The sequence below is a fragment of the Equus quagga genome, chromosome 15, assembly GCF_021613505.1.
Source record: "Equus quagga isolate Etosha38 chromosome 15, UCLA_HA_Equagga_1.0, whole genome shotgun sequence".
NCBI classification, from domain to species: domain Eukaryota; kingdom Metazoa; phylum Chordata; class Mammalia; order Perissodactyla; family Equidae; genus Equus; species Equus quagga.
In genome coordinates this window covers 87467260-87494390 of record NC_060281.1, presented here as the reverse complement: position 1 = coordinate 87494390, position 27131 = coordinate 87467260, and the positions used below count along the sequence as shown (strand labels likewise).

The 27131-nt window shown below is 56.6% G+C and overlaps 3 protein-coding genes across 9 annotated transcripts in view; 1 reads left to right on the top strand and 2 right to left on the bottom strand.

Moving 5' to 3' along the window:
* Positions 1 to 118: 118 nt before the first annotated feature.
* Positions 119 to 10160, bottom strand: INPP5J (inositol polyphosphate-5-phosphatase J). 3 transcript variants are annotated; one of them, XM_046640440.1, is made up of 13 exons: positions 9494 to 10154; positions 6744 to 7894; positions 6259 to 6375; positions 6021 to 6129; positions 5818 to 5933; positions 5241 to 5519; positions 4692 to 4803; positions 4452 to 4561; positions 4127 to 4310; positions 1540 to 1677; positions 1302 to 1379; positions 1070 to 1174; positions 119 to 873 (listed from the first exon to the last, which is right to left on the bottom strand). In XM_046640440.1, the coding sequence occupies exons 1-13, from the start codon at positions 9674 to 9676 to the stop codon at positions 367 to 369; spliced, it is 3189 nt and encodes a 1062-aa protein (XP_046496396.1). In that variant the 5' UTR covers positions 9677 to 10154; the 3' UTR covers positions 119 to 366. The 3 variants fall into 3 exon arrangements, with proteins under 3 accessions (XP_046496396.1, XP_046496397.1, XP_046496398.1); XM_046640441.1 differs by lacking the exon at positions 5818 to 5933 and adding an exon at positions 5701 to 5817 and having other exon boundaries at positions 120 to 873; positions 5241 to 5416; positions 9494 to 10152; XM_046640442.1 differs by having other exon boundaries at positions 698 to 976; positions 9494 to 10160.
* Positions 10161 to 16771: 6611 nt separating this feature from the next.
* On the top strand, positions 16772 to 19831 carry SELENOM (selenoprotein M). The gene is made up of 6 exons (XM_046640458.1): positions 16772 to 16791; positions 16877 to 17483; positions 18708 to 18743; positions 18947 to 18981; positions 19337 to 19415; positions 19495 to 19831. The coding sequence occupies exons 1-6, from the start codon at positions 16787 to 16789 to the stop codon at positions 19651 to 19653; spliced, it is 921 nt and encodes a 306-aa protein (XP_046496414.1). The 5' UTR covers positions 16772 to 16786; the 3' UTR covers positions 19654 to 19831.
* A 169-nt stretch (positions 19832 to 20000) lies between these two features.
* The window catches only part of SMTN (smoothelin), a 22097-nt gene continuing 14966 nt past the window's right edge, over positions 20001 to 27131 (bottom strand). For 2 of the 5 annotated variants that reach the window (XM_046640452.1, XM_046640450.1), the window contains exons 15-21: positions 26883 to 27047; positions 26727 to 26789; positions 26445 to 26511; positions 25370 to 25543; positions 25054 to 25171; positions 24305 to 24456; positions 20001 to 20303 (exon numbers count right to left, since the gene is read on the bottom strand). In XM_046640452.1, coding sequence (XP_046496408.1) covers positions 20153 to 20303; positions 24305 to 24456; positions 25054 to 25171; positions 25370 to 25543; positions 26445 to 26511; positions 26727 to 26789; positions 26883 to 27047 — 890 coding nt within the window. In that variant the 3' untranslated portion in view covers positions 20001 to 20152. Of the gene's footprint in view, positions 20304 to 23177; positions 23343 to 24304; positions 24457 to 25053; positions 25172 to 25369; positions 25544 to 26444; positions 26512 to 26726; positions 26790 to 26882; positions 27048 to 27131 lie in introns of all 5 variants that reach the window. The other 3 variants (XM_046640451.1, XM_046640454.1, XM_046640453.1) reach the window with 3 other exon arrangements.

Sequence of the window (27131 nt, the reverse complement as noted above, 5' to 3'; positions counted from 1 at the left end):
CAGCTATTGCCTGGTAATTGTCAGATCTGTCATCCTCTCGCCTCTTTAGTCCCTTCCTCTGACTATTCCCACCCCCAGACTGCTAACAAGTTAGGAAGGAGTCAGGAGTGAGGCTGGAGAATTTAATTCCTAATCGATGACCTCCAGGTCACGCCCCCATCCCAGATGGGGGCTCATATAGGGCTTTGCTGATTGTCACAGTTGAGGTGCCAGGACTGAGTTTGGAGGACCCCAGTTGGCCACCCCTGGCCAGGACAGAGTGGCAGGTGCGAATTAAGCTGGAGTAGCAGCAGGAGGAAGGCAGGTGGATTTACAGAAGATTGGGGCAGAGTGGGGGCCACCTGGGCCCTCCTGTCCACCCCACCCTCAGGGCCCCAGGCCCCCTTCCTCTAACCCCTGCCGGCCCTGGGGGCTGGGAGATAGGCTGTCGGGGGCTGAAGCCTCCCGATCAGGTCCCCAGGGGCCGCCACCCCCAGGGTCTACAGTCTCCAGGCGCAAGGCAGGCAGCAAGCCCAGGCTTCGAGGCACAGATGATGGGAAAGCCCAGGTGCCAGGCAGCCCAGAGGGCCCCTCCTCACTACTGCCCCAGCTGCTACCATCACTGCCCGTGTCAGAGGCCACCCTAGGCACACAGCGGCTCTGCGGCGAGGGGCTGCGGCTGGTGCCACGGCGTTCACGGGATGAGGGTCGCAGGGCGAGGCCGGGAAAGCGGGCCAGGCCCGGGCTGCGGCTGCGGTGCCGTTTAGACTTGCCAGGGCTGGGGCTGCGGGACTTGGGTGCAAGCAGCTCCAGGGTGCTGTCATCCTCATCCTCCGAGCTGGCACCTGAGCTGTCTGTGCTACTGCTGGCCGACTCTGAGGTAGGCAGCGAGATCTGGGGGAAGACTGGTCACTGAGGTGCCTTGCTCCCCAACCGGCCACGGAGGCCTCTTGGAACTACTCCAACCCTCCCCACCGGCAGACCCAGGAAGGCCAGGCTACTTGTAGGAGGTCACAGAGTAGAATGTAGAGGATGTAGCATGTGAATAGGGTCTTATGGCACCCCCGACCGTGCAGTCTGGCCTACTCACCTGGAAGGGCTCAGTGACCCCAATGAGGATGCTGTGGGTGTGGCTGTAATAGCCCAGGATGAAGTCTCCATGGCCCTTGGGTAGCGACTCTTCACTGAATGTCACCTGGTGGGCCCCGGGGGTACAGGCCCAGGTTGGAGTAAGGGAGGCAGCTTCAGGACCACTCAAACCAAGTCCTGAGTCCCTAAGTCCAACGGGGACTTCTTCCCACTCTCCTCCTCCTGTTAAGTACCTGGAAGATGTTCCCGTCCACATCCTCGTGTTTGGCCCAGACATAAGCCACATAGTCCTTGCAGTGACGGAAACCCACCTGGGGAAGAGGAATCAGGGTTGTGACCCCTAACCCCTAACCTGAGGAGCCTTTTGGTGTGGAATCAAACTCTGCAGAAGCCAGTGATCCCACCTGGTTGCCCGGCTGCTCCTCCAGGCCCTTCCTTCCCCAAGTCGCTGCCCACCCCTGCCCTTCTTACCCGGTACAAGCCGATCCAGTCCCAAGAGCTGCGGGCGAACACTGTTTCCATGCGGTACCTCACCACAGCCTGCTCTGGCCGCACCCACTCGTCTGCCACCTCCAGCCGCACCAGTGGCATGTCATCCCTGAAGGCGAACTGCCCAGGGGCAGGGGGCAACATCAGGGGAGGCCCTCTAGCATCCCATGGCCCTAGAGCCCCTGGGCCTGAGTCAGGACAAACTGGCTGAGATGAAGGGCCTTTGAAGCCACTGTACAGACTGGGAAACTGAGGCAGAACAGGTCTAGGATAAAAGCCAGGCTTCCTGCCTCCCAGCCCAGGGCTTTTTCTGTCCATAGCCTCCTGAAGGAGTAAGTGAGAACACAAGGTTTGAAGCTAGTAGACCATGGGTTTGGCCCTGCCTCTGCCATTAACAGGCTGTGTGACCCTGGGTGAATTTCTCGACCTCTCTGAACGCCAGAGCTCTTATCTATAAACTCAGATGATCTTATTTAATTCTTGGGATTATTCAGCAGATTCAATGAGACACCATTTGTAAAGCATCCCATAAACTTCCCAGTACACAGTACATACTCAGTGAATGATTCGCCTATATGCTTGCAAGGGACACAGGTAAAGTCCCATGACGCACTGGATTTTCTGGTGTAAGCTGAACAGCCCCTGAGCTGACAAGAAGAGCCCTGGTAGAAGGCTAGAGACCTCAGTTCATTTCCAGGTTTTGCTACTAACGTGCTGCATGACCTCAGGTAAGCCCCTAGCCAAGCCAAGACCCAGTTTCCCCACCTGTACTAAGGGGCCACTATTACCTTGTTTGTCATCGGTCCATGAAGACAGTTATAACCATGAGTATCCTCTTCCCAGGGTCACCCCAGGCCGATAAAGGGGTCAGCCATGTGGGTGGTGTTGCTGCGGTGGCTGGGGTGGCAGGTGGCCAGGGTATTGGTTCCACCTCTGTCCCTCAGGGAAGGACAAGGATGGTGCCAGCCTCAGGTTTTTCTCTGCTCCCCTTTCATCTGGTTTCAGGTTTCCCTCTGTCCTCAGCTTCTAAGCCAAGCTTCTCCAGAAGAAACCAGCACATCCCCTCCCGCCCCTGGCTTCCGAACAGTGGGTCTGGACAGGGTGTGCTCTTGGAAATACCCTTCAGGGCCTTGCGGGGTCAAAAGTTTCAGTGAGCCCCCTTCTGACTGTGTTGCCTTGGGTGAGAGACTTAAGTTCTCTGAGCCTCAGTTTCCCTCACCAGTAAAACTGGGAGGAGAATTTGGACATCTCAGGGCCTGCTAAAGCACTCAGGGATGACATGTGAAGTGCCCCGCACAGGGCCTGGCACGTAGCAGGTGCTCCAGAGGTCACGTTTTGTGAGGGACAAAGTTCAGGGTAGGTCGCCCAAAAGGAGTGGTTCTCCAGGTGAGGTCTCTGACTGAGGGCTAAATGTCTCACCCAAGCCTTTTACCAAAGCTCACAGGAGGCCAGACACGGGAGATTTCCATCCTCGGCTGAGGATATTGGCCAACGCCCCACCGACTGACCGTGTGACAAAGTTACCAAGGAAAACACTCTCTGGCCTGCAGGGCTCCCTCTTCTCAGATCAAGAGAATCGGAGAGCCCAGGGTTGGGTTTCAGAGTTGAAAAGATGGGACCTACCCAGTCCTGCCCCTGAGCCTGTGTATGACTTGGGGCATGTGCCTACCCCATTAGGAGCCTCAGTTTCCCCATAGAAAAACAGAGAGTTGGACTACATGGTCTCTCAGGTCCGGTTCTGACATTCTGGGATTTCTCCTTTTTACTTTGTCAACCAGGGACCTCAATCTAACACAATGCTAAATTATAGTACCTATTTAGAGTTAAGCTTTGTATTTTTTATTTATGTACTCTGTGCCCCGCCCCCCATTACTACCCTCTCTAATAGTGCCTGGCACATGGTGAGATGGTAAATAAATAATGAATGGATATGAATGAATGCTACCTGAGGTTTGAGTAAATGTTTTGATTTTGCTGGTCTTATTATCTATGTGAATTTTTTTTTTGAGGAAGATTAGCCCTGAGCTAACATCTGCTGCCAATCCTCCTCTTTTTTGCTGAGGAAGACTGGCCCTTGGCTAACATCCATGTGCCCATTTTCCTCTACTTTATATGTGGGACGCCTACCACCTGGCTTGACAAGCAGTGCATAGGTCTGAACCCAGGATCTGAACCAGCAAACCCAGGACTGCCGAAGTGTAATGTGCAAACTTAACTGCTGCACCACCGGGCCAGCCCTCTATCTATGTGAACTTTAACATAAATTGCCCTAAACCTTTCTCAGAAGAAGGGAGTTAGAGATTAGCGGAAAAGGCATGGGCTCTGAAGTTAGACTAGCCTGAGTTCAACTCCTAATTTTTCCCTTTACTAGCTGTGTGACCCTGGGCAAGTGATGCTGTGTCTCTGAGCCTCAGTTTCCTCATCTGAAAATGGAGATCATAACCCACTCCCACTCTGCTATGATGAATGGACGCTGCTGAAGGCAGGTGCAAAGGTTTCTGGTGGAGAGTGGGATGCTGAGCTGGGCTTACATGGGGATGTCATGAGGGGAGATGAGGCCAGGACTCACTTGCAGAATGAACTGGGCAGCCACGGGCTTGTGGTCACTGACTGTGTATTCCATGTGGCTGCGGTAGCTGTGCTGGGTCACCTGAAGCCGGTGGCTCTCCCGTCCTGAGGGGCTAGGACCCCCACCTGGAGGCTTGACCTTCCATAGGATACGGTCTGTCCAAGCTGGCTTCCGCTTCTTGGCACTGCAGTGGGCAAGGGTAGCCCCAGTTTCAGGGGCTGGGGCTCAAGGCACAGCCCCCAGCCTTGCCTTCTGCCCCTCTTCCCAGTCTCCTTTATCCAAAGACCCCAACCCATGTCCCCACCTCATCCAGCCCTTAGCTCACCTGGTATCATATTTGTTAGTACCCACATCAAACTTGAAGGTAGGTGCAAAGTTGAGGGGCCCTTCCTGGAAGCCCTTCAGGATGGGCCAGGTGTTCTTGGCCATGTTGAGCTGTGAGAGTCCAGGAGGGTAGAATTGGACAATAGCTTGGGCAGGGCAGGGACCATAGTCTAGGGAGCAGGTGTTCCTGGGGCATGCTCTGTGTGCTTGGGGTTTTGGGGTGCAGACTGGGATTCCGCACCTGGTCCTTCTCCCAGAGCTGATGGAGTTGGTCACTGTCGATGGCAAACTTGACAAAGTGCAGGTCGTAGCTCTCGATGCGGAAGTTCAGGTCTCCGAACCAGAACACAAGGCTGTTTGGGGGAGGGGGTCAGCAGGGTGGAAGAGCCCAACCAGATCCTTCTCCACCCTTATCCGACCCAACCCTACTGGCTGCCCTAGCGATGATGCGGTGGGTGGGTGGTGGTGGCAGAGCCTTCAGCCCTCCAAGAAGCAGCAGGGGAGGGGAGGGCGGATCTAAAGCAAATTTAGGTTCCGACCCTTAGCAAGGCCCTGCCTCTCAGCAAAGCTCCACCTTGCAGGCTTCCTCCTGCCCCATCAAACTAACCAGCATTCTTGTTCCTAGATGTAGGTTTGGGGCTCACCCACCTCTATAGGCCCCGCCCTACAAGGCTCACCCAGGCGGATACACAGCTCTTTGCGGCAAGTTTTCAGAGACTGTAGCCTCTGAGACCCACCTCTCCTTCACTAGCCCCGCCCCAGCTCCATTCGGCCCCGCCCCTGCTCATACTCGTGATCCAGGATGCCTTGCGCGCCGGGCCCCTGGAACTGCTGGAGGCTGAGGATGGTCTGGAAGTTGTCCTTGCGCTGCTCGGCCTTGTCCATGTGCGCTGGCAGGTGGCAGTTCAGGAAGCAGAGCATGTGCCCGAAGGCTGCCAGTCGCACGCTCACTCCACCTTTGTTGCCCTTGGGAAGCAGTGTAGGCGGGTCATGGGCGTGGCCTAGGTGAGGCGGTGAGACACTGGGCGGGGCGTGGAGAGGTGCGGGGCCAGCCAGCCAGAGGAGAAGCCTGGAGAGGGGTGGGTTCTAGGAAAAGGGAAAGAACACGGACCGACAGGAAAGGGGCGGGGTACTGGATGGGGTTGGGGAGAGGCGGGCGTCAGAGTAAGGGGTGGAGCGTTGGGAGGGGACTTTGCCAGTGCGTGGGTCCGAGTCCGGGGGACTAACCTACGGACCCCTCCGGTGCTCACCCAATAGCCACCCAGGCCAGTGCGCGTGCAATCGGTCTGCACGTTCCTCAGGAAGGGCAGGTGGTAGTACTTGGCGAACAGCAGCAGGATGACGCCCTGCATCCGCACAGTACTCACCTGCGGCAGGAGGCGATGTGGCTGAGGGACAGGACACAACTCCCCCGCCCCCGACTTTTCCGGTCCTTAAGGTCTGCTCCTCCATCCTCCCATTTCACGCACCCGGCAACAGAAGCCTAGCGGGCCCCACAGTGAGTCAAGGCAGAGCTAGGGCCAGGAATCCAGGGGGTCTCCGTCCGTCCAGGGACTGAGAGAGGCGTTACCAGCACGAAGTTGAAGGGCCCCAGTGCGTCCATGAAGAGCTCGCTCCACTGGTCTGTGAAGAGCGCGTCCTTGAGCCGCTTGTTGATCATGGAATTCACTTCCTGCAACCTGGTGGGGGGGGGGGGAGGAGGGGAGGTAGCTGTCGAGTTGGGGGGCGCCCTAGAAGCCCCTCCCGTGAGTAAGGGTCTAGGAGGCACGAGGGGCTCAGGGCGGGGTCCACGCGCCCTGCCTCCTTACCCTATGGCAATCATGTCTGCCCCGTCACTGTCATCGCTGCTGCTGCCCAGGTGGAGGAGGGAGGTGACATCGTCGGGGGGCATGGCAGTGCCCACATTCCACGTGACCACAGTGATCCTGGGGGTAGGGGTATAGGAGGGGTTATTGCTGGGTACTACTCCGTCGTCCTCAACCTCCCTCCCACAGGGCTCTTCCCGGGGACAAAAACTGAGGCAGCTGTGGGTGTAAACCCTCAGAAGGACCCACAGTGGGCCCAGTATTCCTCCTCCTAGGCTCTCCCTGGGGAGATCAATTGAGGTAAGGGTGGGTAAGTCCCTTAGGAGGGGATACTGTCTTCTGAGGGTCCCAGAGTGGTGGTCCCAGCACCTCCAAGGGTACTTCCTCAGAGAGGTAAACTGGGGCAGAGTAGGGCAAGCCACCCTGAAAGGATGGCTCATCTTAGAGCTCAAGCCCCAGCAGTCTTTCTTAGGAGAGGGCCCCCTTACCGGAAGCCGGGGTCGCTCTTGCAGGTGGGCTGAGCTGACCAAGAGGAGGATGACGAGGTGGATGTCGAAGGGGAGGTGGTGATCAGGGCTGGGGTTTCTTGAGGCTGAAGGCTGGGGCTCAGGTGCCTGCCAGGCCCTGCACCCTGGGTGCCAGCCCTGGGGAGGGCCATCTCAGGGGCTGAGGGGACACCGGGGGAGCGGTTGGGGGAGCGGCTGGGGGAACGGCTGGGAGAACGGGGCGGCTTGGGCAGAGTTGGAGGAATGGTTTGGGTTGAGGGGGCCCCTGGCCGGAAGGTGGGGGACAGAAGTCCTGGGGAGCGAGTGCCAGGCTCTGGAGGGCCCTGGCCCACATCCAGGGGCAGGGTCTGGGGTGGCCGGGGCAGGACAGGATCCTCAGGGCTGCTGCGGGGGGCCTCAGGCCGGGCTCTGAAGGAGGGGGAGATCCGGGGATCCGGGGGGGCTTGGATCAAGGATCGGGAGCCCACAGGACCAGCTTCCTGAGCGGGAGGCTGGAGATGCCCTTCAGAAGAGGGGAGAGTTCTAGGCGCTGGGGCAGCCCTCTGTTTATCTGGTGTCCATCCCACGGAGGCTGGGGCTGATGTTTTGGATGCTGGAGCCAGGGCCTGTTCCTGAGAGGGCAACAGAACTGGACTGGGTGCTGGGGAAGAACTGGAGGGGGGCTGTGGGGGCTTTTCCTCAGATGCCAGGGCCAGGTTCAGGCCCGAAGCGGCCAGTGCTGGCTTGGGTCCCACGGAGGCAGGTGGCGCCTGCTTCTGGTCCCTGGGCCCCATGGTGACTAGGGGAGGCCTCGGCCCGGCTGAGGCAGACATCACCAGCTGCCCTAGGGATGTCGGAGCCAGGACCGAGCCTGAGGTCGCTGGAGGGGGCTTCGGCCCAGCCGAGGCAGACATCACCAACTGGCCCACAGATGTTGGAGCTAGGCTGGAGCTGCGGCGGGCAGGAGCTGTTTTCTGTCCTCCAGGGGTAGACAGTGGAGCCAGGATGGGTCGGGGAGATGCCAGAGCCAGCCTTGGGCCCTCTGAGGAAGGTGGCATCGCTGCTCGTGGCCTCACAGGTACCAGAGCCAGCCTTGGTTCCGAGGGCACTGGGGCTGCATTCTTCTTTGCTGGGCGCTGAAAACTTGAATCCACCTTGTAGAGGACAAGTCAAAGAATCAGGGTAACCCGAACGAGGGGGTCAGGTCTTGACTTCCAAATAGACCCCAGCAGACTCCATCTAGCTAAAAAGGGAACATCTTCCCAAGGAAGTTCTTCCTAATTTCTCCCCTCAATCCATTCTGCTTCCAATCTTCTTCTCTTTTGGAGGAAACAGGACACAGTCCCCTATTCTCTCCCTCAAGTCTGATGCGTCTTTCACAAATGGGGAAACTAAGACCCCCCGACTCAAATGAGACAGAGTGTGAACCTGACCCCATGGGCTGTCCTTTTCTTCCTGGCTGGCACTCACTCCCTGGCCACCCTGGAGCCAGCTTCCCTGGGCAACCCTCCCTGCCATCCCCGCTTCTCCCCTGGCCAAGGGCAACTGACCTGACACCCGAGATCTGCCCACCCTGGGTCCAGCCTGTTGAATACCCTTCCCTTCCTCCACCACGCCCAGGACCCCTCAGGTTGCTCCTCCCCCTGCCAAACATCCCAAACTCCTTGGCCACAGCCCTCCCTGACCTCCTCACTCATTCCTAGAGCTCCAAGCAGGAGCAAGAGTCCGGGGCTGAGCCTGGCCATGTGGATTCCAAGCCCAGTCCTGTGTGACCTTCGGCAGGCACCTCTCTGCCCAGGGCCTCAGTTTCCCTGTCTTTAAAATGAAGGAAACTGCAAAAGTTTCCCTGGGAAGACTTGGTCTCATATTCTCTGCATTTATGAGCCCCACGTTTGCTCGGATTTTGCTTGAGCCCCGTGGAATAGTCCCTTCTCACCAAGTGTGATTCTAACATTCAGAGGAATTCCAGAGTTCTGTTGATCCCAACATCACACCTCTCTGTGCCCAGGTTGTACCCTCTGACCCTCTTCACCCTCTCCCCGACCTGTGAGGACAGGCAAGCAGGGATCTCCTTTTGGTCCAGCAGGTGGAGTGGGGGTCACGGTGCCCTGCAGGGACCTCCTCTCCCTTTTCCATTCCTCCCCTGTTTCTGATGCCCCTGCCTCCAGAAGACAGGATAGAGTGTCTTTTGCCAGGGAGGGCAGAAGGTTTACACTCACTCTGGGTGGCCCCATCCCTGCCTCCAGAGGTGCAGTTCTGTCTGCATCCTCTGTCCTTCTCAGTTCAGAGAACCTGAAACTCAGCTGTTTGAGGCAGCATTTTGGGCATCTTCCTTGGCTCCAGGTGTCCCACACGGCACTCCCCCCATCAACCACCACACCGCCTCCAGCACTAACAACTTAGACATCCCAGATGTCACAGTTTTAGTCTTCAGGGACAAGCCTCCTCATTTTGCATTGGCTCAGAGAGGACAAGCAACTTGCCCAAGGTCACACAGCAAAGCTGGAGCACAGCTGGGTCCCCTGACACCCAGTCCACCCAGCCTGGGGGCTTCTGGAGATGGCTAACTCCATCACTCTCTGGGTGTCCTGTTACTGCCCCCTCAGCCCCCAAGGTGCCCTGTTTGCGAGCCCTGCTTTGTGGGCAGAGGAGAGTGCCAGCCCCTCAGATAGGGGCACCAGGGTGCCTTCGGTGTGTGTGGGGGTGTGGGACCAAGGATCAGGAATGTGGGGGCTGGGTTTTCGGAGTCTTACCTTGGAGGGTGCCCCAGTTTGGGAAACCCCATGGGGCATGGGCAAGGGGCCCAGGCCAGCCCGGGTCCCTGGCCTCCTGCGGCTACTGCTGCTCTGGCCCTCCATGTCTGCAGCCCCCGGCAGCTCCCGGGCTCCCAGGGCTCTGGCTCCAGCCTCTCCGCTCCCGGGAACCAGTGATGTCATCAGCCGTTTCAACCTGCTGAGAATTTAAAGGCACAGACGCCCACTTCCCAACCTAGAGATGGCCAGGGCCAGGTGGCCTACCCCCTGGGAACCCTTCAAGGTGGCTGCTGAGGCTGGAAGGGCCATGGGGCGGGGAGGGGTGTGCCTGTTAGCCTGGCCAGGTCCCAACTGGCAGCATGGAGGAGGCTGTCTGTCTGTCTGCACCCTCCTACCTGTAGGCCTGGCCAGCCCTTGCCCAAGGGAGGGGCATTGACATACCTGAGGGTAAGCTAAAGGTAAGTAGCTCAGAGGTCATAACCCTCTTCAGGGCCTCAGAGACACCTGAGTCCCTGCCCTGATCCATGACCTTCCTGATGCCCTGCCAGCTCAGAGCTTGCCATGGCCCCCACCCTTGCCCCATTTTCAGGCCTTGGTGCCCGCTTCCCGCCTGGCTGTATCCTTCCCATCTCAGAGCCAGACACTCAGGCTCCAGCAACTGGAGTCTTTTCCCATCTCAGCCACAGCACTGGCCCCTCCTCTTCTGCAGATACCTGCCGCCTGCCCTCAGATGTCCGCAGCCAGGCCCTTCCCCGCCCAGCTCCTCTCAGCTTTCCTCTCTCCAGTACTTACTGGGTGTGGTTTGGGAGAGGGACTTTCTCAAGGTCACCTGGTGAGCTGGGGAGGTCTCCTGAGTTTCAATGAGGAAAGGGAGCTCCCTCAGTGACCCAAGACCAGCGCGAGCTAATTGGGGTATCTGGAGGAAGGGAACTGGGGTGGAGAAGGGCCCAGCAGTAGGGGAACAGATTGGCAGGAGGGTCAAAAAAGGCCTGGGAGGTCCTTTGGCCAGGACCCAACACAAGGTCTGGTCTGCAACAGGCCTAGGGAAGTGTTTATTCAATGAATGAACGCATGAATAAATGAGAAGAGTGAATGAGTGACAAGTTCAGATATGGCCAGGGAGGGCTGTGGGCCCCCTGCTTCTGCCTCTTCTCCACTCTCATTCTTATCTGCTAAGCAGTCCCTGAAATGCCAATCCCTCCAGAATTGCTGGATTGCTTAGAGACGATTGACCCTGCTCCGTTTAGGCAGAAAATGTTTAGAGTTTTATGTTCAGAGCTCCCTGTTGGCCAACAGTCACCTCTGTATCCTCTTGGGCCTGTGTGGTCCCCTACATGAAAGTCATGTGGATGATGCCTCAGTCCTCTCTCCTGGATGGGCTTCCCACCTCTGCTTGACTGTCTCTGGGTCTAGTCAGTGTTTCTGGGCCAGCATTTCTGTGAGGCTTGAATTTGCAGGGGTGAAGACCCAGACCATATTAGAGCCCTGGAGTAGAAAGGATTTTGGACAGTGATTGTGGAGGTTATGATGGTGGTGATGAGGAAGTGATTGTAGAGGTGGAGATGATAATGTATGTAATTACGATGGAAGTGAAGGACTGAGAGTGATGGTGGAGGTGATGGTGCTGGCAAAGGTGGAGGTGATAGTGATGGTTCTGATAAATGGAGATGGTAGAGGTAGTGGAGGTGATGATGATTGCAATGGTGGAGGTGCTAACAGAGGTACAGATGGTGATGGTGGAGATAGTAGAATGAAGGGGTGGTGGTAATGGTGATGAGGGTGACAGTAAAAGTGGAGGAGCGATGAAGGCAGAAGAGGTGGTGGGGGTGTTATGTTGCTGGAAGAAGAGGTGGTAGAGGAGTTGGAGGTGAAGGTGGGGTGGCGGTGTAGAGTGGACATGAGGGTGGTGCTCGGGCCACCAGAGAGCGAGGGAAAATTTGAACTTACCCTGCGCAGCCCTCTGACTTCTATTTTACAGCTGAGAAAATGAGACCTCCAACAGTACCCGGCTTCTGATACAATCCCGGAAGGAGTTGGGGCCAGATCCAGGCCTCCAGGACCAGTCCTAGGGCTCAGCTATCTGAGGCTGGGACAGGGCATCAGTGCCCTTTGGAAGCCAGGCAAATGTCATGCAAGTGAGTGTATGGAGGGCTCCTCTGCCCCAGCAGGGCAGCCCAGGATTTCCCGTCATCTCCCCTCCATCAGCTCAGACGCGCAGAGTCCTTTGTTCTGGAGTTGCCACTGATTTACTTGGGAGGTCACTCAGATTTCTGAATTGTGTAAAGGAGATAAAAACAGTAGATACCTCCTAGGATCGCTGTGAGGATTCAATAAGATAAGACATATGAAGTGTTTAGCACACAGCCTGGCACAAGCAAGCTTTCGGTAAGGGCAGCTGCTCTGGTCGTCATCATCGTTGTTGTCATCATCATCATCATCATCATCATCATCATCATCATCACCATCATCATCATCTACTCCAACCTTCCCATTTGGTGGATGTGGAAACCGAGGCCCGGTGTAGGTACATTCCTTGGGGGAAGGGGAAGGGGCTCTGAGACCCAGACATGGCCTTGCCAAGGGAAGGGAGCAGGGGGCGGACCTGGGCTGAGAAGGGAGCGTGTTAAGAGCTATATTTGAGCTCCTAGTGTGATGACTAAGGAGGTTGATAACAGGCTGTGGGGCTGCAGGCCGGGGGCAGCTGCCAGGGAGAACCGCCCCCCTGGAGACGGCTGTCTCCGGAGGCCCCTCCTGGCTCCCTCCGTTCCCTCGCTCCAGGGGGTGAGGGGGTGTACTGAGGCAGAGGGTACAGTCTGTCCAGCCTCCTCCTGGAAACTCTTGGTGTACCCTTCAGGCTGTTTGGGCCAGGAAGAGGAAAGGAGGGGGCTAGTGGTTGATGGATTATCTCAGTAACCCTGTGAGGTTGGTAATAAGATTCCCATTGACAGAGGAAGAAACTAAGGCCTAGAGATTACACAGCTGGTAGGAGACAGTGCAGAGGGTTCCCAGGGAGATAGTGGATAATATTCCCCCACAGAGGTGACTGTTGAACCCCTTCTTTGGCGGAGAGTCTGTGTAGCCACATTGAAATAAGGAAAACTGCCCTGGGAAGCAGAGAGGGCAGTAGGTGCAAAGGTATGGTGGGTGGAAGGTTCCAGCTGTGAAAGGATGCAAAGTTTGGACACGTGCCCTTGTGGCCCTTTGGCTCAGAGTAAATCCACCATGAGCAGGAAAGAGAGAGAGACTTTCTCCTTCCTCTTTCCTCCTCCTTTCCCTTGATTCACCTCCCAGAGGCATCTGTGGATGGCAATGGTACAGAAGGGTCTGTCCTCCTTCCTTTCGCTCCCCAGTCACTCTGACCCATGCCCATCATGAGGGAGGTCACACTGTGGGCACTAGCTGAGAAATGTCTCAAGATGTAGAGGGTGCTACAGGGTATTGTGGGAAGGTGGAAGAGGTAAGCTTTAGGGAGGGCTTCTGGAAGAGAAAGTGTACAGGCCCTGGAGGAGCATTTCTCCTTCTAAGACTTCACTCCAGGGTTCCTTATTGGTACCAAGTGCCATATGTTATGGCACTGTCCCCTCGTTCTCACCCTCTGGGGCGGGTGTCATCCTTACCTCCCATTCTGCCCCTGAGGAAATGGGCTCATGAAGGAGGAGTGACTTTCCCAAGGTCACACTGTTGGGGCTGAGCTCAGGCATCCCTCCTCCCTGTCCTCAGCTCCTCCTCCCCCCAGGCTGCCTGGCACCCGCTGTCAGCTGCTCTGAAGTGAGTGGCTATTTTTATTCTGGTGCGAGGGGATCTCGGGCAGCAGAGCCATGTAGGTTAGAAGACTCTAGGACAACCAGCTTTAGCAGGCAAGGGGAGGCTTACTGCAAGGATGTAAGCTTGCCTGGGGGCTCTCATTCGCAGGCCAACATGCCCTGGGCTCCCATGTCTCCAGAAACTTCTTTACTGGAGCTCAGAACAGAGCATTGAGCCAGACTAAACCTGGGCCCTGATCCTGGATCCAAATTAAGCCCTAATCTTGGTGTTAACTGAGCCCTGATCCCATGCCAAGACTGAGCCTCTATCCCAGCTCTATCTATTGACCATTAAGCCCCAACTCTAGTCATGAACTGAGCCTGATCCAAGCCTGACTAAGGCTGATCAACTTGAGACCTTGATTCTGGACCCAGATTGAGCCCTGATCCTAGCCTAAGACTGAGCCATAGTCACAGACTGAACTCAAACCCTTGTCCAGACTAACTCTTGATTTTAGACTGAGCCCTGAGCCCAGGGTTAGACTGAGCTCCAAGTCTAGTCATTAACTGAACCCTGAACCTGCTGGCAGACTGAGCCCTGATCTTGGTCAGAGACTAAACCCTGAGCCTGATCATTGACTGAACTCTGATACTGAACCCTGATCATACTGAGCTCTGACTCTGGGTCACACAAAACTCTGGTCAGACACTGAGCTCTGATCTCAGACTATGCACTGAATCTCATCCCAGACTGATCCTTGATCCTGGTCACAAGCTGAGACCCAAGCCTGATCACTAACTGAGCCCTGACTTCAGCCCTAGACTCAGTTCTAAATCTGGTCTTAGGCTAAGTGCTGACCCTGACCCTGTCTGAGCCTGACCCCATCACAGACTAAACCTCAAACCCAGCCCTACCTGAGGAAGGCTGCTGGCCTAGATTATAAACTGCCACATAAGGGCATGGATTACGAGCAGAGATCTGTACTGGGAGATCCTGGGCCTCCCATGGCTACTGATGCCAGAATGTTCCCGGTACTGTTGTGGCCACTGTCTCTACCACCAGTTCCACTGGATGACTAGTCAGCCCTCAGCAGCCTAGGCTGTGGCCCCTCGAGGCTGCAGAGTCCAGGTTAATGCAATGAGAGTGGTTTGGTGGCATCTGTCCAGAGAACAATGTGGGCTCATGGGGTACTGAGGTTTGGCTCTGGCAGCAGGAAAACCACAGCCTCCGTGGGGTCCTCTGGCTTCAGCCATTCTCAGGCCCCTGTTGGGGTGTGGCGTGGGGTAGAGGGAACCTGTGGCATATATTCCATTATTTTTGTAAACAAAGTTTATTGTTTGAGTTTAGGTAATACATGTTTATTATAGAAAATACAGAAAAAAGTGTAAAGGAGAAAAAAAATTCACCAATAATGTCATCTACCAAGAGATGCCCATTTTGACTTCTTGGGTTGTTTCCTTCTAGATTTTGGTTTTTGGTCTAGGCATATATATTTACATATACATATGTGTGTGTGTGTGTATATACATATATATATATTTTTGGTAAGGAAGATTGTCCCTGAGCTAACATCTGTTCCAGTCTTCCTCTATTTTGTATGTGGGACGCCGCTGCAGCACGGCTTGATGAGCAGTTTGTAGGTCCACACCTGGGATCCAGGCCTGCAAACCCTAGTGGGGCCCGCGAACTTAACCACTATGCCACTGGGCCGGCCCTATATATATATATTTTATAAAATTGGTTGGCTGTTGCCTCCACAACATCTGTTGCAGCCCATATCCTTCTAGGCAGGCTTCAGAAATGGGTCCCAATTGGTTAAGTCAGTGAGCAATTCCCATTTCCCTAGCCACATGTTTGGATCATGGATGGACCAGTGAGATAAAAGGAGACTTTTGCTGAGAGCTTTCGGGAGAGAAAGTTTATTTTCTCTCCTGAGGAAGTCACCAAAAAAGAAGATTTTCCCTACAATTAGATATGAATAAAGAAGTCTGTGGCCCTGGTTACTGCTGGCAGCCATCTTGACATCAAGTAGGTAGCTAGCCTAATGATAAGCTGATTCTGTGGAAACCAGAATGGAGACAGATCAGGTCTTGGTGACTTTATTAACTGGATGAAACCTCACCTGAAGCCCTTGCTGTCATTGGACTTTTTGTTATTTGAGTGAACAGATTCCCTTCATTGTTTAAGCCAGTTGAACTTGGGGTTTCTGTGACTTGCAGCCCAGAGCATTGCAACTCCCAACTGATATTACTGTCTCATAGCTTTTATTTTTTTGATATTTAATGCCATAACTATGAACATTCTCCATGTCATTCAACACTATGCTACATCACTTTAAACAACTGCATGGTTTCCTATCCTATGGAGGTACCATCATTTATTCACGCATCGTCTGCTGTGACATGCTTAGGTTGTGTGTCCAGTTTTTCACCATGATAAACAGTGTTTTGTTTTGTGTTAGATTTTATTTTTCCTTTTTCTCCCAAATCCCCCCAGTACATAGTTGTATATTTTTAGTTGTGGGTCCTTCTAGTTGTGGCATGTGGGACGCTGCCTCAGCGTGGCCTGATGAGCGGTGCCATGTCCGCGCCTAGGATTCGAACTGGCGAAACCCTGGGCCGTTGAAGCAGAGTGCGCGAACTTAACCATTTGGCCACGGAGCCAGCCCCACTAAACAGTATTTTGATAAACAATCTTGACCTAACAATTGGTCCCCTCTTTGATGATTACTTTGGTTCAAGTTCTGAGAAGTGGAATGACTGGGTCAAAGAAAGGTTTTTAGGGTTTTGATTTATTGAGTCAAATTGCCCTTCAGAAAGCTTGGATGAATTCACACTTCCACAGCAATAAACAGAGTTTTACACAGAGCCTATGATGTCAATAATTTAGAGAGAACCAATTATATTTACAATATTTACAGAGAATGTATTTATATGGAATATTAAATAATTAACAATTTAATTAAATAATAAGTAAGAGCTCTAAGTCTATAAATCTTTACACTAAAGTCAGCAAATGTGAACTAGCAGGATACCCGCAAAGGGCTCGGTGCAGACCTGACTTAACCATTAGGCTCAGTATCAAGGGCCTACGATACTTCTAGGGGTCCACGAAAATGTTTTAATTTTAATTTCTTTTAAAATTGGGGGAAAAGAATGAATATCTAATAGTAATGAATCCAGTCAGGATTGTATTCATCTTTTTATTAAAGCAGTTGTAAGATCCCATTTTTAATATATTTTTTTAATGGAGGAAGGGGCCCAGAAAGGCAAAAATGCCTAGGGTCCATGAAAGTCGTAATGCAGCCTTGGTTTGATGTTGAGAAGGATTCTGAGTCCCAGTCTAGATTCAGTGGGAAAGAGAACTGCCATCAATTTGCTGTGTCTGCCTTAGGCTTGAAGATGCGGAAGTTGCATCCTGATCTAGTCATCTTTCGTTTGCTGAGATGAGCACAGAGACGTTTCTGGTTCAAATCCCAAATCCACAACTTAATCGGTTTACCTTTCTGAACCTGTTTCTTAACCTACAAAACGGAGTCCTGGGGCCTTTATGAGGTAAGAAATGAAATAATGAAAGCTGACACTGTGCCAGGTACTGTTCTAAAGAGCTTTACGTGTATTAACCTTTTTATCCTCTCAGCCCCTACAGAGTACTCATATTTCTGTTGCCACAATGTGTGCTCCAGGGCATTGAAACCCAGATGAGAATTTCATCCAGAGAAATAAAAAACACAAAGATTCCCCAGGCCTCAGTTTCCCCATCTTCAAGCCGAGCGTCTGCCCTAGAAGCTCCCGTGTCCGTCCGCAGTCGGCCCGCGCCCCCTGCCGCCGTGAGGGGGCACTGTCTGGCCGCATCTTGCCGGAGGGTCCACGCTCTCGGTCGGCAGAGGGAGCGTGGACACCCCCGCGACTGCGAAAGAAAAGGCCTGAGGGCCAGACGGGAGCCCGAACGCGCCAGGAGCAAGCGGGAGGCCCCCACGCAGGCCCCGGGGCGGAGACCGAGCGCTGGGGGCGTGGGCCCGAGTGGGGCGGGGCCTCGAGCGGGGCGGGCCAGCCGCGGGCCCAGACGTGGCGCAGTGGCCGGGCGGTTCACCTCTAGCTCGCGGACCATCCTCGGCCCGGTACCCATGCACCTCTCGCTGCCTCCGCCGCCCCTACTGCTGCTTGTCGCGGCACTTGCGGCTGCCGCCACCACCTTCCGGCCCGACTGGAACCGTCTGCACCGCCTGGCCCGAGCGAGGGTAGAGGTAAGTGAGCCGGCCCCCAGCCTGAGGACCACCACCCCTCACCCTTGTGGCCCCTTAGCCTTGGAACCACCGCCCGCTGTGGCCCCAGGACCCTGTCGACTCCCATATAGGCGCCGGGACCAACCCTCCCGCTCCCCAGCCTCAGGATGCCCAGCACCCACCGTGCGATCTTGCGGCCTGGAAATCTGAACCCCTCCCCCAGTTCCCCATCCTGTCGGACAGCAGGCCCCCAGACACGTTGGCCCTGTCCCCTGACTCTTCACCCTGCCTATGACTCTCCCAAACCTGCTTTCTGGAGCCCAACTTCCCATCCCCCCAGCACTCCACTTTTTCCTGGAATTCCTCCCCCCCCCCCGTTCCGGTTGGTCTCTCTCCCTTTGCCTGTGGCGGGGGGGACCCGGGGCCCCCCCCCCCCCCCCCCCACCATGTGAAAGCCAGGGAATGGGGCTGGGAACTGCATCACCCAAACTTCTCAGCAGCCCCCCACGCTCCCCCGCGAGGAAATTACCCTCCAGAGTCCTGTCTTGTTGTGTGACTTGGAGCGTCGCAGATCCTCTGTGGGCCTTAGTTTTCTGTCTGACAGAGGAGAGGGAGGAGGAGGGGGGACTAGAATGGGGGGTCCTGGGGTCTGGACTCCTGCTGGGAGGTGGCTCCCCCTCAGGGAGTCCAGGGAGGGGCCCTCCCATCCTCCCATGTTGAGGAAGCAACCTGATGGTCTGTGGGGCTGGGCCGCAGGTGGCAGGGAGGGCCAGCACTGCATGGGATGGGGCAAGGACCAGATGGCAGGTGTCTCTAATGGGGCCCTCAGGGCAGTTGTGAGCTCTTTCCGTCTGGTCTGCCTCCGCCCTGAGGTTCTAGGGGCCAAAGGCCTGGCCCAGGTCTCTACTGCCTGAGAGGATTAGGGTGATCATTTCTCTTGGGCGTTGGGAGTGAGTCAACAGTCAGTAAGGTGTGCAGGCAAGAGCCCCAAGGCTGGTAAGTGCCCTTCGGGTCTCTGGCCTTGCTCTTCTTTTCCCCTGGTGTCCCTAGGCCTCAGTTTCCCCATCTGTACAGAGTTCCCCCGTCTGCCCACAAGGGGCCTCCCATCTCCATACCTTGGAAACTTCTGTTCCAGGGTTAATCCACAGCCCCACCCAACTTGGGGATCAGGGTGAAATGGCCTTGAGGGTGTGGTTGGGACAGATGTGAGGGACTCCTGAACTATCCCATTTTGTCTCCCTCCAGACCTGTGGGGGATGACAGCTGAATCGCCTAAAGGAGGTGAGTTTGAAAGAAGGGGTCTCCAGCTCTGTTTCCCCAAGCCTTTTGGGGGTGGGCAACATAGTCTCAATGGATTGGGTGGGGAAGGATCCCTGGGCTGGGAGTCAGGAGCCTGCACCCACCTCGGTGTGTGACCTCACTGGGCTTCAGTTTCCCATCAGTACCGGGAGGGGTTGGGGTCTGATGCTCTGGTTCCTCCCTAGGTGAAGGCCTTTGTCACCGAGGACATCCCATTCTAGTATCCTTCTTGTGTGCCAGGGGAGGGAGAATGGGGAGAGGATCTGGGAAAATCTCCTTCCACTTAACTTCGAACATAGGGATGACATGGTTTTCATCTGACAAGTGGAATTGATTGGTAGTGGCTGCCCAGAGAATTCTGAGGTAGTCTTGGGTAGGCAAGAGAAATTGACTAGTGATGACAGACACAGGAAAGAGAGGAGGGCCCTTTACTTCTTTGAACCCTAATTTCCTCACATGTAAATGGGGATCCCTGCCTTACCTGGGCAAACGAGGCAGTGCTGTTCACATTAGCAAGGCCCCGGGAGACCCCACCTGCCTCGGTCCACGGCTACCCACCTTAACACCATCTCCAGCCACAACCTGGTAATGAAACACCTCCCAGGGGCGGACCCAGAGCTGGTGCTGCTGGGTCACCGCTACGAGGAACTGGAGGTGAGACCTTGGGAGGGGGACAGAGGGCGGGGCGAGAGGCGGGGCCCAGCGCGCTGACCCCACCCCTCCTCCGCTTCAGCGAATCCCACTCAGCGAAATGACCCGCGAAGAGATCAACGCGCTGGTGCAGGAGCTGGGCTTCTACCGCAAGGCAGCACCCGACGATCCTGTGCCCCCCGAGTTCCTGCGGGCGCCCGCTAGGCCCGCCAAAGGGTCTCCGGCCCGCGCTGACCTGTAGGTCCGGAGCCCCAGCACCCCCCTGCCTGAGCCCTGGGGACAGAATGAAGCGTTCAGCGTCCCGGGAGCACCTCCCTCGCTGAGGGCCGACACTCGGTCCCGGAGCCGGCAGGGATGGAGTTGGGGGTTCCTAACCCCTCTTCCCTCCCCAGCTCAACTAAATCCCCTTCCACCTTAAATTGAGACTTGACTCCTTCCTTGCTGCGGGCGGGTGGAGAATAGGAGCCTCCTGAATACCCCCAGAAGACCCCCATACCCAAATGCCCGGTTGCCGGAGTGGGGACGGGGGCACGACTTGCGGGGCTGCAGTCCATTTAACCACCCAAGAGAGGCAGAGAAGAGTCAGGGTCGTTGAAAACCAATAATTTATCAAAACGCTGCGTGTGTATGCGGGGCACGGTGTCGCGACAGACAAGGCAGCGATGGGCAGGCGCACAGGGAGGGGATAGTGCCTGGATGGTGGGGCAGCTTGCCGCAGGCGGGCGGTGGGGGCGGGGAGGCTAGACATTCTTGCCGCGCAGGCGCAGCTCGTGGCGCCGCAGGTGGTTGTAGAGCGACTGCACATAGGTGAAGACGCACTTGGGGTCGGGCTTCTTGCCCATGATCATCATGTCATCCACCTCCACCAGGGGCACGCAGTCCACCAGCATCCTGCGGGGAGGGGGCACGGTGGTGCTTGTCAGCGCTGGCCCTGCCTCTTGTGGCGACCCTCCACCTGGAGGTCTTTTCACTGCCGCAGCTTGATGGTCTTTCATAAACTCCAGATTCTTGATTGAATGGGGTAAAAGCCTTCCAGGGAAGCAGGAAACCCCAGGCCCCACTCACTCAAGCCTGGAGGCACCCCTGTGGGGACCGAAGCCAAGCAGGTGGAGGTGGGATGGAGGAGAGGAGCGCCGTGCCCCATCCCGGTCTGGGCAGGGTCCGTGTCTCTACCCCCAGCCCTGGGGAGGTCCTGACTCCCGACCTCGCCCGTGTTCTGGCCACCCTCAATGGCACAAGCCTCTCAATTGGGCCGTTGCATCCGGAGGGGGCGGGGCCGTTAAATCTTTCTCTGAAGCCAGGACCCGCCCAGTGACCCTCTGGGCCTGGGATTATCTACCAGCTGCCTGGCCTGGTACCTCTTGCAGAGAGGCCCAGGAAACCCTGTCCTTGCTCCAGGGGACAATCTTGCTGCAAGTGATGGAGGCCAGGGAGTGAGGGGGGAGGGCGGAGGAGGTGGGTAGGGGCAGTTCTTTAACCCTTACCACCCACCTCAGGTAGAGCAATGGAAGCAGATGATAGGACCAATACAGACAGGGCCCTCTACAACATGCTTAGGGGGTGGGACCCTTCTGTCCATCCTCCAGAGTGCTAGCTGCACTTTACAGATGGGGAAACTGAGTCACAGAGCAGAGGAGTTGTTTGTTTCAAGCTCCACAGCTTAGTAGGTGCAAGGCTGGGCTTCATGAGACCCAGGCCTCCAGCCCTGGGTGTTGGCACCTACCTGGAGCCCCCTATTCCCCACTGCAGGAGCTCTCTCCCCACTCTGGGGTGAGTGGGCTGCAGCTACTAAGCAACTGACAGCCCTAGAGCTCTAAAGCTAGAGTGTGCTCCCTGGCTCCATTTCCCCTCCTCTCCCAGGGCAAGACCTACTTCTACTTCTACCCCCTCCCATCTGCCATGCCTGGCATATAGTAAGCATGCAGTCAGTGTTGTGAAGTGAGTCTCCATTGGCAGGAAAGGCATAAGGGGAGGAATTGCTCCTGTTCCCAAGACACCCAAAGGCCCATGACTACCTCCCATCTTGTGCCTTCAAGGTCAAACCTGGGACCATGGCCTACTCCCAGCTCACCTGGACTCCAGGGAGGAAGCCTGTTTCAGTCCAGGCTGTACCCGACTTGCTCTGTGACTCAGTTTTATTGCGACAATATAGTCATTCTCTGCCTCATTTGAGACCTTGGAAATACTTAGGATGAGTGAGGGGTTCCTGACTCTGTTGCTGATGTACTACGTCCCCTTGGGGTCGTCTCTGCCCCAGACGGGGCTTGTTTCCCCAGCTATACTGTGGTGGGGAGGCAGCCTGTCTCTGCAGCTTCTTCCAGCTGTGGCTATCTCTCCAGGGATCCCAGCTTCCCTCCCCCAATGTGGAGCTCCCTCCCACCCCTGGTGTCTTCCCTGGAGACCTTATAAAGCCATTGTTTACACTGGGGCTCACGGCTCGGGGCTCCAGTGACAGGCCAAACACCAAGCAATTCAAGCAACAGCACGGCTGAGTCACACTTTCCAACTGGATCAGGGCCGGGCTGGGCCCCTCTCCCTTCAGGCCAGCTTGCTGGGCAGCAGAGCCTAAGTCCATATATGACCTGGAGACAGCACCAAGTCCAACCTCCCCTCACCTGCATGGCTTCTCTGAGTGTATGTGTGCATGTGTGGGCTGCCCCTCACAATGGCTCCAGGCCCTGAGGGACATCTGAGTGTACCCCTCATGAGCTCTGTCCCTGACTCATTACTTCAGGCAATCCCCTTGCTCCCTCTGGGCCTCTTTTTTTTTTTTTTTGTCTATGAAATGGGTGGGAAAAGTGATGGGGCAAGGAAAAGAGCCACTACATGGGGAATCTGGAGTTCTAGTTTCTGGCCCCAGCTCTGACCTAAACCTCTTGGGACACTCTGAGCCACCTCTGTCCTTCTCTGGGCTCCTTATCTGTAATGGGCAGTTAGCTCAGGATCTGAATTCTTTACTGTAGCCCTGAGGTAACCACACAGGAAATACTACAGCTGGCTTGGGGATCCAGGACCCCAACCAGAAACATGTTGTTAAAGTGGCCTTGCTCCTGAGCTCCCCAACTTGGACCATGGCACCACCAACTCCCCAGTGCCCAAACTGGAGGCCTGGGAGGCTTTCTTGACCCGTCTTGTCTCTCCCCAAACCGGATCCATCAGGAAGCCTGTCCCTCTCCTTAAGCTGCTCCAGCTGTCTAGTCCACCCCCTCCCCATCCCTCATCCAAAGGGGTTGTTCTAGAATGCTAACCAGACCACATACATCTGCCTGTTTGAAAACCTTTTATGACCCTTGTCCTTAAGAGGAAGTTCAGACTCCTGACTGGCCCCTTCCTCCCCCTCATACCCAGACAAAACTTCCTTTCCTTCCTGGGTGTGTCATGCTCTCCATCTCTCTCGCCCACAGCCCTGTGCAGAGGCTCATCCCTCTGCCTGGGACACCCTCTCCCTCCTTTAGCCTGAACTTGTTCAGATCCCAGTGTAGTCTGCCCTTTCTTCAGATAGCTGTCCTGGAGCAGCAGGCTGGGTCAGGTGCCTCCCCTGGGCTCCCTCTGTCTTAATCCTGCTCACCTGGGTTATCACTGCCCATTCCGGAGAATGGTCTCACCTGTTAGGCCCTGAACTGCCAGAAGACAGGGCCATGTCTGGCTCCCTCTGGCTCTTCTCAGGGTCCCCTGCTTCCCCCACCCACCTCCGGGGCCTCTCTTTCTGCCCCGCTGAGCAGATTCCAGCAAAGCAGGGCAGGCAGGCCAGGCGGCGTTTCTCACCGTGGGGCCCCGAGCAGGGGTTAGGGCTTTTTGGTTTTTACCAGCCCCTTCTGGACCAGACAGCGGTAGAACTCCTGGATGTACGTGTACACGCACTTCCAGTCAGGCTCTCGAAGCCGCACCATGTCCTCTGTGTCCAGGAGCTGCGGGCAGTCCGCATGGGTCCTGGCGGGGGGGGGGGGGGGGGGGGGGGGGGGGGGGGGGGGGCCCGGGCAGGGAAGAGGGGGAAGAGGCAGAGAAGAGAGAGGGGAGGAGAACAGAGACACACACACATACACACACACACAGAGACATGAGTTCAGTTACGTTCTCAGTGCCGCAGTCTGCCAGCCTCCCGCATGCCCCCTCCCCATCGTGGACGTGCCGCTCACTACCCATCACTAATGGTGTGCGATGCAGACAGGGGTGGGGGGGCCAGACCAGTCACAGGTGCAGAGAACTCTTTGGGCAAGCGGGAATGCTGGGTGGGGGGCAATGGCGTTGGCGCCAAGGTTGGAGAGGAGGGCTGTGCCCCAGGGAGGGGGGGTGAGGGAGGCGTGAGAGGAAGTGGAGGGAGGAGGAGGAAGAAATCTGAAGGGAACCAAAAAGAGAAACGGAGAGAAGGAAAGACAGATAGAGGAAGGTGCTGAGGGTGAGGTGAGCAGACGGGGCAACGATTCCAAAGTGGAGGGCTTGCTGATGTCCTATATAAGCCTCTGGCAACACCTATATAGGCTGGGCGGGCACGGTGCCCAGGCCAGGAGCCTCCTTTTGGAATCTCCAGCCGGGATCCCGTGGGAGCAGGAAGCTCTGGTGATAGTGGGAGGAGAACAGGACAGAGGAAGGGAGAAAGAGAGGGAGAAGGGGGCAGAGGGAGGATGGAGGGGATATGGACAGGGCCACCTGGTGGGCCTTGGCCCGGGCTGGTAGGCGGGCCTGCGGCTCCTTCGTTCCGGCGGGCACCTGGCATACTCAGCAACGAGTGGGTGGGGTGGAAGAGGACAGGGGCTTTCTGGGGAAGGGGGTCTCAGCCGCAGCCTGACAGTGCGGCTGGCCAGCTCCAGGGGGCCTCAGGGCACCTGGGCCTAGCCCAGATGCCCAGCCCCAGATGCCCAGCCAACACCAGCAAGGCTGGGGCCCACACTTACTCGGCGGATGAGAAGGCCACCTCGAAGTTCTGGCGCCGGTTCTGCGGGCTGAGCTGCCCGTAGTCAAAGGCCTCAGGGAAGAAGTTGTGCACCAGGGCACAGAAAGCCATCCCATCACTCCAACTCGAGGAGAAGTTCTGGATGTCCACGTGCTATGGGTGGTGGGAGGACTGGTCAGCTCCCCCATACCTTCTACCAGCCACCGTTTTAGCATTCCAGACCTAGGGCAAGTGGGCTCAGAGAGGCCCTGTAGCTTGCCCAAGGCTGCACAGTGGGTGAGTAGTGAGAACATGAGCCTCCTTCAACTCAGTTTGTCAACTGCCATGTCTGCTACTTACTGCAACAGAGCAACCAAGAGGCCCAGCACCACCCAGCTAAAGCCATGGTCATGCCTCCATCACTCCTTCCCTTATATATAGAAATTTACCAGTGCCCCCCAAGGAGCAATGAGAAGGGGATCCCAAGGGTGGGGTCTGGCCCTGAACCGTGCCCACCATGCAAGGGGCCCTCAGGCTTTGCCACTTAATCACTTATTCTGTAATCTAGGGCACGTTATGTGTCCTCTTTGAGCCTGTTAGCTCATCCCAGACGAGGGCTTCCCAATTGCCCTGCCAGGCATGGTGGCTGTGAAGGGTGCGGAGGCGGAACGGGGGTTGGGGGTGGGCGGCTGAGAAGGAGTTCAGCCAAGAGGGAGGTGCTGAGCTGTGGTCTGCGGGGTCCGCCAGGCAGCCTGGCCTCATAGAGCTCACCTCATAGCCACGCGTCTTGGCTCGGCACCAGTCCAGCAACATCTGCTTGATGCTGTTGGCGTTGGGGACCCCGAAGCTGGTGGAGCGCTGCACGGCTGCGCGGGGTCCGCCAGGGCTGCTGCGGGGACGGTGTCGGGAGCGGGGTCACAAGGGCAAGGGGGAGCCACCTCTGTCCGCCCACAGAGCGGGTCCCAGGCCCCGCCTTCCCTGACCTTCAGGCTCCACCCACCACAGCTCCAGCCGCGCCCTTCCCGTTTCTGGCCCCGCCCACCACTGCCCAGCGCGCTCCGCCCCTCGAGCCCCCGCTGACACTTACCCCGCGGCGCCCTCCTTCTCCAGCTTCTCAATCATGGCCTTGCGCGCCTGGGAGGCCGAGGTCTTGGGCAGGCTCTGCGCCTTCATCAGCTCTTTCTTCTTTTCCGCCTGGCGCTTCTCGAGCGCCGCCAGGCTGCCGGGCCGCGGGCTGGCCTCATCCTCGCGGTCGAAGATACTGGGGGTTGGGGGTGCGAGTGTTAGGCCGCTCCTGAGCCTCGACCCCCAATCGCCAAGGGAGAGGTCTTGTCGCGCTCGACACCCTATACCCTGCGGCATCTCCACGACCCGCAACTTGGGCCAGCAAGGGAGGCGTCATCACACCCATTTTACAGAGGAGTGGACTGAGGCTCAAAGGACAGGAAGATGGGAGCCAAGCTCTTTCAACAGACTTGGCCCCTGGGGAGTTCTCTGAGAAGGCTCACTGTATCATCAGGTTACAGGTGAGTTCAGATCTGGGAACTGTCAACCAATAAAGACGACGAGTGTAATAATAGTAATGGTAATAATAATAATAGCTCATGTCTATTGAGCCTTTCCTTTGTGCCACTTTAAACTTCACAAGAGGCGGGAGGGAGGGACTCTTATTTCCACTAAAGAAGAGGAAACTGAGGCCTCTGGCTTCAGATTTCAGAAGGCATGGGGGGCAGTGCAAGAACCTGAACGCAGGCCTCTCTGACCTAGAGTCCCCTCTGGTTTCCAGCCTGAGTGCTGATCCTACCAGCCCCACATCCTCTGTAACACAGGGGTGTGTCCCTCCCTCATGGGGTGAAGGAGTAGCCCCATGCTCTGTGACGTGGGACGTGGTCTGCAGACACTGGGAAGTGGCAGTGCCACCAGGCAGCTCAGTGTGGCAGGTAGGCCTCTCTAAGGGTTCAATGCTATCACTGCCACTCAGAGCTGTGAGACCCAGAGCAAATCGCTGGCCTCCCCCGGGATTAGGTGAGATCATGAGGGGAGCAGGAGTGGTCTGACTCCCACCTGCCCCTCCCTGGCTGTATGCATATCACATCCCAGCACCTCGGTCTACCCCTCCGTAGAAGGAATGTGCACTGACGTCCCCTGTGGCCTGGGCTCACCTGCCCATCTTCTTGGATGATGAGGAGGAGAAGGTCTTGGTTTGCACCATGGTGCTGCCGCCACCATCTGCAAGAAAGGGGAAGAGGAGCAGGGGGAGGGCCTGGGCTGGACGTCAGGAGATGGGGTGGGGAGCTATGGGGCGGGATGGTGGTAGCCACAGGCAGAGAAGAGAAAGTGACTGCTGGACAGAGAGATACACAGATGAAAGTACGGAGAGAGAGCTTGAGGAAGAGCCTGAGGAGGCAGGCAGGCAGGCACAGGGCGACGCCGGGCGGCCTTACTCTCCGAGCGCCTCACGAAACTGGACTCCACGGTGGTGGTGCGGGCCGTCTGTTTGCCATCATCTGGAGGGGCAGGGGATGAGAGGAAGGGTGTGAGAGGCATGGGGGCCAGTGGAATGGACGTGTTCCCACCCTGAGCCCTGCTTGGCCCCTTACTGGAGTGGACGACCCGCTCAGTCTTGGTGACAGTGCTGACAGCTGAGCCGTCGGCTGCCCGCTGGCTGTGCCGCGTGGTGGTTTCAGTGGCTGTGTTGCCACGGCCCTCCCCTGGCCGGGCCCGTGCCTCTTGTAGCCGCCGTTCTCGTTCCTTGTCCCGCTGGTCTGGGGCAGGGGGTGCCCCATGCATGCCCAGAAGGGACACCCATCACCCACACAGCACATATGCATGGGCACACGGGGTACACA

Bases quoted from the DNA above. Each gene is read 5' to 3' on its own strand.
- INPP5J (XM_046640440.1), bottom strand. From the start codon at position 9,676: ATGACATCACTGGTTCCCGGGAGCGGAGAGGCTGGAGCCAGAGCCCTG. The intron at 6,376-6,743 runs GTAAGGGGGCCC...CCCTACCCCCAG, and splicing joins AAGAGCGACCCCGGCTTCCG to GATCACTGTGGTCACGTGGA. The intron at 4,311-4,451 runs GTGAGCTAAGGG...TGCCCACTGCAG, and splicing joins ACTAACAAATATGATACCAG to TGCCAAGAAGCGGAAGCCAG.